The 10,611-nt window shown below is 37.4% G+C and overlaps 3 protein-coding genes across 8 annotated transcripts in view; 2 read left to right on the top strand and 1 right to left on the bottom strand.

The window, feature by feature from the left end:
* The first annotated feature begins 827 nt into the window (after positions 1-827).
* LOC107746325 (probable alpha-ketoglutarate-dependent hypophosphite dioxygenase) lies at positions 828-3,427 on the top strand. 2 transcript variants are annotated; one of them, XM_016560474.1, is made up of 8 exons: positions 828-877; positions 968-996; positions 1,294-1,526; positions 2,032-2,305; positions 2,394-2,485; positions 2,567-2,706; positions 2,827-2,931; positions 3,014-3,427. In XM_016560474.1, the coding sequence occupies exons 3-8, from the start codon at positions 1,397-1,399 to the stop codon at positions 3,104-3,106; spliced, it is 834 nt and encodes a 277-aa protein (XP_016415960.1). In that variant the 5' UTR covers positions 828-877; positions 968-996; positions 1,294-1,396; the 3' UTR covers positions 3,107-3,427. The 2 variants fall into 2 exon arrangements, with proteins under 2 accessions (XP_016415960.1, XP_016415961.1); XM_016560475.1 differs by lacking the exon at positions 968-996 and having other exon boundaries at positions 849-877.
* A 2,680-nt stretch (positions 3,428-6,107) lies between these two features.
* LOC107746323 (ES1 protein homolog, mitochondrial-like) lies at positions 6,108-9,261 on the bottom strand. 5 transcript variants are annotated; one of them, XM_016560470.1, is made up of 6 exons: positions 9,192-9,261; positions 8,596-8,708; positions 8,294-8,465; positions 7,410-7,611; positions 7,225-7,297; positions 6,108-6,420 (listed from the first exon to the last, which is right to left on the bottom strand). In XM_016560470.1, the coding sequence occupies exons 2-6, from the start codon at positions 8,701-8,703 to the stop codon at positions 6,301-6,303; spliced, it is 675 nt and encodes a 224-aa protein (XP_016415956.1). In that variant the 5' UTR covers positions 8,704-8,708; positions 9,192-9,261; the 3' UTR covers positions 6,108-6,300. The 5 variants fall into 5 exon arrangements, with proteins under 5 accessions (XP_016415956.1, XP_016415957.1, XP_016415958.1 ...); XM_016560471.1 differs by lacking the exon at positions 6,108-6,420 and having other exon boundaries at positions 6,935-7,297; positions 8,596-8,705; positions 9,192-9,250; XM_016560472.1 differs by lacking the exons at positions 6,108-6,420; positions 9,192-9,261 and adding an exon at positions 8,855-9,166 and having other exon boundaries at positions 6,935-7,297.
* An 841-nt stretch (positions 9,262-10,102) lies between these two features.
* The window catches only part of LOC107746322 (uncharacterized), a 5,963-nt gene continuing 5,454 nt past the window's right edge, over positions 10,103-10,611 (top strand). Inside the window, exon 1 of the mRNA XM_016560468.1 lies at positions 10,103-10,161. Coding sequence (XP_016415954.1) covers positions 10,107-10,161 — 55 coding nt within the window. The 5' untranslated portion in view covers positions 10,103-10,106. The remainder of the gene's footprint in view (positions 10,162-10,611) is intronic.

The raw sequence follows: 10,611 nt of genomic DNA, 5'->3' as shown, positions 1-10,611 counted from the left end.
AGTTGTCCAAATGAAGTTCTTAGCCATGCATATTACTAATCAAAAATTAAGTTTTGATATATTTACGGTAGGAAATTTACAAAATATCTTCATGGAACTTGATCTTTTCTTAATATCCTAATGATTTTTGGCATAAAAGAAAAATCTATCATTTTGACCCATACAATGTATCGTTGGCTATTGCTACAAATATACCCCAGCGACTTAAGACTTAATTAGCTCACAAATGTCTGAAATGTGACTGAAGTTGCACACAATTTTGGCAGAAAAATATTCAATAATGCAATAAAAGTCAACACATAAACAGAATAGTAGTTGAAATATTACAACAACAAAAAAGGAAATCTTTAGAAATAGAAACTATTTTAAATATTTTATTTTAATAATTAAGCCATTATTTTGTTGACCTTTAGACACTTTTCACAGATTTGAATAGATAGTAGCTAAGTAAATAGTATAATATATAGTAAGTACCTACTGTATGGTTTGGGTAAATGTCATATATTAATAAATGATTTTGCTTTACGAGCAGGTGACAATGTAGGTCACGTTCATCACGTACTGAGAGAGACAAAAAAAGGCATTGTGTTCTTGAGTAAGTATTATCCGGTTACAGATATGACTTATGACTTTCTAGAATTTCCAGCATCATTAGCTGACTTGCTCAACATATTTGGCATACTTACACACCCTGGCATGTATGATAGGGTGGTTAAAATATTTTCTTTTTTTTCCCCCTGGAGTCTAAAATAGTAAAGATGTCATACGATTTCATTTTGGAGGCGGATCCTAATTCGCAACTTCTTGTATATAAACACAGTTTGACAGTGAAGAGCAAGACATCTCAGGACGAAACAGCCTGAAGAGCAAAGAACAGGTATTGGCTGAATTAAATATGATTCAGTTTCCATACTTTCCTCGATAGATTTATAATTGTTGTATACTGTTCTTTCAACTTTGTCTACAGCTTGAACCAAGAGGAAATCAGCATCTCAGGTTTGTGTTTTTTGTTGTCTGCTCACACACTCGGTGAACTTTAGCAAATAAGTCTACTAGAGTAGCACGTTCTTCCCATTTAATTGCTCATGGACCATTGCCTCCAGTCACTATAGCACTCTCTGTGCCTGCATAAACAACCCAGAATAAATGTGCCATGAATAAGTGGGGAAGAGTAAGAGCCAAAACAAGGAGGTTTTCAGAGGTCGAAAATGGAAATGACTGAATGTGGATGCAAAGTTTTGTTTCCCATCTTTCTGACCAGGTTATTAAAACAGGTTTTCTTTCCCTGTGTAGTGTGCACAGCTGAGCTTTAGCCCTTGAGAAGCAAACGAAGCAAGAGACGGCGTTCTCAGCACATCTCCAGCAGATAAGCGGAAGTTTCACTGCATTTTCAGACATGAAGAGAGACGCGGCTGAGATTCAGGCCTTGTACGAGCAGCAGGGGTACATGTCGGCCATTCCCATCCTGAGTCCTGAAGAGCTGCAGCAGGCCCGGGATGCCTTCGCTGAGCTGGAGAGAAAACATGGTGAGCTTCAGTGCTGTCGTCTTACATGTGTGACCATGGGCCACAAAACCAGTCATAAGGGTGAATTTTATGAAATTGAGATTTGTACATCACCTGAAAGCTGAATAAATAAGCTTTCCATTGATGTATGGTTTGTTAGGATAGGACAATATTTGGCCGAGATACAACTATTTGAAAATCTGGAATCTGAGGGTGCAAAAAAATCAAAATACTGAGAAAATCACCTTTAAAGTTGTTCAAATGAAGTCTTAAGCAATGCATTTTACTAATCAGAAATTAAGTTTTTATATATTTGCGGTAGGAAATTTACTACTTACTATCTTCATGGAACACTTAATATCCTAATGATTTTGGCATGAAAGAAAAATCGATAATTTTGACCCATACAATGTATTGTTGGCTATTGCTACAAATATACCCCAGCGACTGCTTTTGTGCTCCAGGCTCACATATAAGACTTTGAATTGAGGTTTGGACTTGAATTAATCCAAGTATTCCTCAACAGGTGAAGATTACACCGCTTACAGCCTTCATAATGTCCACAAGGAGTATGACTGGGTGATGGGCCTCGCCAAACACCCTAAGCTTCTGGAGGCGGTCATAGCGGTTCTGGGGCCAGATGTCATCCTGCTGGACTCCAGATTCATTTGTAAATATCCAGTACGTAAGACGCAAGAAAGCACCGGCGTCATCCAACCGAACAACACCTGTGACAAGGAAAAGGACGGTGTTGAGAAGACAGACGGGATGCCGTTTGTGGCCTGGCACCAGGATATGAAGTAAGCACAATAAAAACGGTATTTCGGGTTTATGTTGGCTTAGATATCCATTCCGAGTGTTCAGTAACCATCATATGTTGGTTTCCAGGTACTGGGGCTTTGATGGAGGTCCCGTTCTGTCCGTCTGGCTCGCTCTGGATGACTCACTTGAGGACAACGGAGCACTGCAGGTTATTCCAGGTATGAACACCGTCTCTGTTTGCAAGATAGATCGTGCCACTTTGTTTGGTTTGTGAGGTGTCTAAACTTCTTTCCCAACAGGAAGCCACCACTCTGGTCTTCTGCCCCATTACCAGTCAAAACGAGCTGGCAACATGCTAAGCGTCAATCAGGAGATCCCAGAGGAGCTGGTGGAGACGGAGAAGGCCATCTTATGCCCCCTTCAAGCTGGTCAGATGTCTGTGAGTATGAATACTTGCCATGACCGTCTGAAAAAAATAACACACTGCCATGTCAAAACCACGGAACAAATCAAAACGAGCTTATATCTGAGTTTAATTTAAGTTTGCTTCTGGATTCAGATCCATGATGGACTTCTGGTTCATGCCAGCGATCCCAACACATCTAATAGGAGGCGCTGTGGCTATGTGATCCGATATGTCCCTACATGCACTTATCCAATCCAGGTAAACATCTCACTCAGTTTACATTTCACATAGACATATCCACAGATGTTTAAACATAAATATGTGTGTGTTTTGCTGACAGGACCCTGAGCGTCCCAGGACTTTTCTTGCCACAGTGCTGGTCAGCGGTATTGACAAACACAACCATTTCTCCAACAAAACCTCCAAACTGTGACCGGCTTATAATGACCTCTTTATTTAAGACATGGGTGCTTTAGCTTTATGAACTAATTAAACTCTAACAATGTGTGTCAAATGAAACAGCGTTTTTTTTTTTAGCTGTTCTACCTGTTTTTCTTATTACTTAGCATTACTTGTGACAATTTGAAAGTTTATATTTATATGTCTTATATAATTTTTTTTTATTTAAAATTTGGGTATGTATCTTTCAGGTTTTTCAGGAAATCATGTGTTGTGGGATTTTGAACTGTATGTGTCCTTTGACTGTCACTTTCTGAATATGGAACTGATCTGAAATACTCAATAAATTGTTCAGTATTACCTCTGGATGTTTAAGTCATTTGCAAATGATTCAACAAATTGAGAAAAGACAGAGCAACAGCAACACCACATAATGCAATCCACCGAGAGCAGCTATTGCAGCCAGGTCCAGTGCAATACGGGTTAAGACATGCTTTTCCTGGGCTTTAAGTAATGTCACAAATACTTCTAAACTCATTACCGCAAACATTAGTAAATCACATTGCATTCATCATGACTCATTTAAATCCTCTCCTCCCATAAATGTTGAAAGGGAAACTCCTACAAATGCATATTCAATAAAGTCAGCCACAAAAATAACTGTCCATGCTTTTTTAGCTCTATTTTTTAACTGAATGTCTTTAGTAAATCCTGACAGTAGTTTTCTGAAGTCAAAAGAGGGTTTGCACTGGTACAAGCTGTTAGTAAATCTGGCCTTTGGTCTTGAAACCTCTATAGATCACACATAGACATGGTCTTGGTCTCATTACTTTGTGTCTTGCTCTGGATCTAGATTTATGATCTCAAACAAGCGTGTATACTAAAGCTGATAATAACCTCAGTCACTAGTCGACACTGTATCTTCATCTTCAGTTCTCCTGAAGACGTATGGGAAAATTGTAAACAAAAAATAAGATGAAAACCTACATATGCATGAGTATCTGGAGTGAATCCTGCTCATTCATTCTGGTTATGCATTCTGCTAACAATATGTAACTTTGCAGCTCCATGTCAACTAGCAGTCATTAGAGTATTAGTAGACTGTGTTTAATATCTGCTAACACTTTATTTTGATGCTCTCAAAAGACATTCAGCTGACTGTAAGTGACTTTGAAACTACATGTCAGTTTGTTTATTTAGTTGATCAGGATAAATTCAAACTATGCTGGTATCCTATAGATTGTGGGTGCAGGTGTCTCTTTCCTGAAGCACTGTATAAAAAACTTAAATGAGATATTTGAAAAAGAACTGATCAAACCCAGGTGAAAAAGACGTAGTATTAAATGTATTAAAAATATACTTGAAATTCAAGTAGTATGTTTATAATACATTTGACAGAATTCAAATAGTTTTGGGGGAACTATGAAATTAATTAGAATTAATTATTTTTACCAGCTTCTGCAAGCGTGCATGGCGTCTGGCTTTTGGAACCTCACTGTGACTTCAGGTAAGATTTAATTAACGTTATTTGTCTGTGCTAGTCGTGTTTGACACATGCATTGGCAGAAAAAAATAAATAAAATAAAATTAGTCATTTGCATTTCCAATGAGCTGAAATACAATTGAAATGTACTTGAAGTACATTAAAACGATGCTTCAAATATACTCTTAACTGTAGTTCATGAAGTGTTAAAAGGACATTTTAAATGTATTTTAAGAATTACACTTAAATTGCACTAAATATACTTAAAGTGGTTCCATTTTAACACAATTTCAATATATTAAATATATTACAAATAGATTAAAATCCAACTTAAACATATCTTGAAATACACTTAATATACTTAAAGTTGTTTCAAAATAATACATTTAATATGCACTTAGTATAGTATAATTTAAATATAGTAAGTATGTCTGAAAAAGCACAATTTAAATATATTTCTTTTTCACCTGGGAAGTTAGAGAGCACTTGCAGATTCCTCCAAGTTATTGGTGTTAATCTGGCACCTGGTGCTAATTTTCTTAATTATATGACAAACCCTATTTAACTGGCAGCAGTCCTGTAATTATCACTGTGATTGTAAGGTGGTGGGCCGCTCTAAGGTGACTGAAAGCCTGTGACAGGAGGCAGTCCAGATGAAGGCCAAAGGGACGACCCTTTCAGCAAATGCAAGAGAAGACAGGATAATGTGGAGACTCTCAATGGGTAATCGGTTCAACACTGCAGCTGGAATTGCTCACCAGTTCAGCGCTGGACAGGGTAAGGATCTGTCTCGGCACATTTAAGAGAAGTCGGCCTGAAAGCGCACTATGCTGTGACCTAACCTCTCATCAACTGAAAGAATCAAAAGGCTAAACTCACCTTTGCTGAGGAGGAGCATGTTGTGTGGTTGCGTGGAGAGAGGAGAACTGGTCCAAAGTTCACTTAATGGTGAAAGCAAGCTTAATTTATTTGGATCTATCCAAAAATTATTCAGGCACCAGATATAATTTTTGATATTCGTTTACTAGTGGGTGCAGGACACTATAGTTCATTTATGTAAGTGAGGATAGCAATATAAAGTAAACCCTGTCTGTGTGTGTGTGTGTGTGTGTGTGTGTGTGTGTGTAAAATCCTAGGTTCTTGTCTAACATGATCACACTAACTTGACATTGCATTTTAGTGTGCCTGATTTAACCAATAGTGTATTGCACTTTTGCCTCTTTGTATTTTGTTTACTTTTTATTTTCTTACATTGTTATATTGTACATTGTTTGTCAAATGTGTTATTTATTGTCACAAACTATTACTTGAAATTGATATGATTTATAATGTTTTTTTTTTAATATATATATATTAAATGTAATTATTAAATTCAAATCCACTTTAGTGTTGCCAGTGTTTGGGGGTTTGAGTTGCCAATCTTAAGGAAAAACCAAGTAAGTGTACAATAAAAGTTAAAATAATACTTATTGTAAAATAATACTTATTGTGCTTGTCTATAATGATATGAACAACACACATTAACACATCAATGAACAAGAAAATGTTTAAAATCTGATCAGTTTTATTGATAATAGACTACCACAAAAACACAAAAACAGTATGTTTGCCCTGTTTTACTGAAAATGAACTGGTCTCATTGGTTTTGTGATGCTTTTTTTCCTGGGTTTAAAGGACAACATTCATTTATAAATAAATATACATATCTATTAATGTAGTAATATTCAGACAGTCAAATGACAAAATTAGGCTAGTTTGAGAACTTCTTTGACCATGACACCCAGACCATCAAAGATCTCATGGATGTCAGCGTTGCACATGAACGCACTCGTAGTCACCAGTTTGTTCTTGGAATCGATGTGTACCTCGCCCACTTTACTAGTGGGTGCAGGACACTATAGTTCATTTATGTAAGTGAGGATAGCAATATAAAGTAAACCCTGTCTGTGTGTGTGTGTAAAATCCTAGGTTCTTGTCTAACATGATCACACTAACTTGACATTGCATTTTAGTGTGCCTGATTTAACCAATAGTGTATTGCACTTTTGCCTCTTTGTATTTTGTTTACTTTTTATTTTCTTACATTGTTATATTGTACATTGTTTGTCAAATGTGTTATTTATTGTCACAAACTATTACTTGAAATTGATATGATTTATAATGTTTTTTTTTTAATATATATATATTAAATGTAATTATTAAATTCAAATCCACTTTAGTGTTGCCAGTGTTTGGGGGTTTGAGTTGCCAATTTTAAGGAAAAACCAAGTAAGTGTACAATAAAAGTTAAAATAATACTTATTGTGCTTGTCTATAATGATATGAACAACACACATTAACACATCAATGAACAAGGAAATGTTTAAAATCTGATCAGTTTTATTGATAGACTAACACAAAAACAGTATGTTTGCCCTGTTTTACTGAAAATGAACTGGTCTCATTGGTTTTGTGATGCTTTTTTTCCTGGGTTTAAAGGACAACATTCATTTATAAATAAATATACATATCTATTAATGTAATAATATTCAGACAGTCAAATGACAAAATTAGGCTAGTTTGAGAACTTCTTTGACCATGACACCCAGACCATCAAAGATCTCATGGATGTCAGCGTTGCACATGAACGCACTCGTAGTCACCAGTTTGTTCTTGGAATCGATGTGTACCTCGCCCACGTTCTTGTTCAAGTGTTTGCAGCCCAGTTCAGCCATGGCTTTAGCCACTTGAGCATACGGCCACCTGCGAACGCAAGAAAGACAACACTGAGTTCAGAACCAAAGCGCCTCTTAACCATTAGCATCATCAGAGCCCAGTTTTAATGACTCCACTGCATAAACCTGCTCAGACTCACTTCTCACACTCCGAGTCATGGCCGACGGTCAGCTCACACCCGGGAATAGCTTTGGCTGCCAGCACAGGAGAGATGCAGCACATGCCCATGGGTTTCTTGGCCTGATGGAAAGCTTTAATGACCTTCTCAATCTCAGGTTTGATTGAGTAGTCCTTGCCTTTGGTGGCCCAGTCGCTCAGGTTTTTAGCCACTCCAAAACCACCTGTACGGCACATTAAGAGTTAATTTACCATTGAAGAGGTCACGAAGAAAGAAATCTAATTTTCTTGAGATTTGAACATAAGAGATAAGTCACTATACCATTAATGAAAGTTTCAGACTTTCAGTTTCAGAACTCAAAACTTCCATGCTAGTCCAAAAACAGCTTTTACTGGCACGGCCGGTTGCATAAGACTAGTCTTACAACTTGGTCATCTGGGTTTTTTTTTTTCTTTCTTCATTCTAGTGTGTGTGTGTGTGTGTGTGTGTGTGTGTGTGTGCAATCACTGAAGTAGGTGTTTACAAGTCTTAAAATAGACCCGCCCATTTAAACAAATTTCAAATCAGAGGGTAGAGAATGGCCTTTTATTTCTAAATTATGACAGTTTTTGAGGTAGGTAGGTAAATAAATACGTAAATAGCCTAGTAACAACAAGTGCACCTTACATTATAAAAATGGATGCCAGGTTGTTTTCACTGAATTTTAACACTTAAGGCCCATTCATGTCAAGGACGTTAATTGTAATGATTATAAATATAATAATGATATAATGAAGCAGCAGACGTCAAAACTGCAGAACGTGATCGTCCATTCATTTGGATTTTAATGAAGTTATCGCTATATATTTCTCTCTATAGTGATCCTTCGTGCTGTGGGCGGGTCTTTGCCGCAGCTCTTTGATCACCTGGAATGATGAGCGCATCAAAGGCGCCGACGTCCAGCGTGGCCAGGTCTGTGACGTCACCCCGGGCGATGCGCGCGCTCTCCTGCAGCACGTTCCTCTTGTCCGTCCCGGGCTTGCCTTCACAGTGGTTCACCACATGCATCATCTCAACATCAGGCGCAAACATCTGGACCTGCGAAGCAACGTCAGCTGCATGTGAGACGGAGCTGCAAATGAGCCGAGTTTCTGCTTATTTCAAGGTTTAAAGAACCCCCAGATTTTCAGAGTGTTCTTTGTGTTGCTTTATTTGTGTGCATTATTACCTTGGCACCTGCTCGGCTGAGGTGCACCATCACAGCAGACGCCTCGTGAACCTCTGTGCCGTCATACACGCCGCAGCCGGACAGAATCAGCGCCACGCGCTTTGCCATGCCTGCTGCACAAAACACACACACACACACACAGAGAGAGACATTCACTATTAATGCTGGCCTTTAACTGCACGTATTCATTCGAACAGGACTCTTCTTGACACTGAGAAAAGATATGGCAAGTAGTAGGCAACAAGTGGCAGTCACTTACACACTGGCAGAATTCAATATTTACATAGCGCTCGCGCCCTAGAGATCTCGCCCAGGTAACACAAGCTCAGTTTCCACGGAGGTAACGTAAACAAGCATTGAACTGAAACGGGATTCAGGGAATATTTCTTTATTACAACATATCGATTAACATTTGCCGCAGCTGCTTTCACGGGCTGCTACAAAATGTTGATTAACATTAAACAACAACCTTAAGAAACATCAGAACTGTAATACAGAAAATAGCATACCTACTGTTAAAATAAAAGATGTTTCGATGTTCAACAGTCTTAAAGTTTTCATTAATTGCAGTCGTTTAAAGCAGTGCAGCAGCCTACCTTGTTGAGTTGAGTTGAGCAGTGAAGTGTGTTTCTTCCTGAGTGTTTCTCTCTCCACACACTTGTGTGCTGCTTATATTGGTTCGGGACAGTCCCTCCCACGAAGGCGTGTTCCAGGAAGGAAAATCAAACTATATTGTCTCTGTTTTCTCGTATAGACTGTGCCTAGTCATACCTGTTTCTTTCTGAGTTCTTTCTTTCATATTAACCGCACTGTAACGAAGCTGAAGACAAGCTTCATGTGAATGAAAGAGGGCAGTGTTCAGAACTCTATAGTTACCAACTTTAGTAGCCTATATATCTTTATTTGAGAAGCAAGTATCAAAGTAAATGCAGCACAAGGTTCTGCTCAGATTCACACAGGTGTCCTCGTAGAGTATCCGCAGGTGTAATATTTCACATCCATTATATCCCATTACCATCTGACAACCACAAAGTTTCATAACACTTATCTTCATTTTGAGCTCTGCATTTATTGTTTCATTAATTCATTTGAAATTAATGTATAATGATTAATGTAATGTAGCTAACTTTAATTTAGAAAATTTGAGTTTTTGAAACGTGTTTCTTGCTATTAAAAAAAAAAAAATCTGCATTCATACAAAATTCACATTTTATGTATACATAAAAATGTACGTTTCAATTTATTAAACAAAAAGTAGGCTAAAATAAGTTATGTAAAATGTACTTAAAAGGAGCAAAGGTTTGAATAAATAAAAGTTATTTGATTGAATTAATTGTGTTTTGTATTAGAAGCATTGTAGTAATTTTCCAGCAGTGGTGTAAAGGATGAGGAAACTCCAGGATAAGAGGAAATAAAGGGCTTTTGTGAGCGCATGTCTGACGTCACGGCGCATGACGTCACGGGTGTGTATATAAGCCGCGCGCGTGTGAGAAGAGCGCGTCTGACTGAGGATGGCGGAGTCTGAGTCACTGCACTTCTCCGTCGGAGTCCTGGGCATTTCTGGGGGTAGGTGGCAGAAAACAGAAGAAAAGAAAAAAATACGATTTTAGAAATTATTTATTAGCGAGTATTTAAGTATATATAATCGCAGTTATTTACCTCGAATGTTAAATAAATAAATAAAAATACAACTTTTCGCAAGAAATGCCTACATTAAAAATGATTTGCATTACGAATTGTATTGCAAATGTTTATTAATAGGCTAATTATAATAGTCATACTTGTGAGTTTAATTATTTTTCATATTTGGCTTATTATTTACGGATTATTTATTATTCCCCTAAAGACAGTAGAGGGCAAAACTAACGTGTGTACTGTACTTTAACTACACCGCTGATGTGAAAACACATAAGATGTAAATCTTCATTGATTCTGTTCATCTCTGGTAATCCTTTTCCCCCTAAAAGAAGATAGTAATGCTCATAGGCTAATAATAATAATAATAATAATAATAAT

This window comes from Sinocyclocheilus rhinocerous, unplaced genomic scaffold (assembly GCF_001515625.1).
Source record: "Sinocyclocheilus rhinocerous isolate Xijiao unplaced genomic scaffold, SAMN03320098_v1.1 scaffold1881, whole genome shotgun sequence".
NCBI classification, from domain to species: domain Eukaryota; kingdom Metazoa; phylum Chordata; class Actinopteri; order Cypriniformes; family Cyprinidae; genus Sinocyclocheilus; species Sinocyclocheilus rhinocerous.
This window is presented reverse-complemented; position numbering and strand designations above follow the sequence as displayed.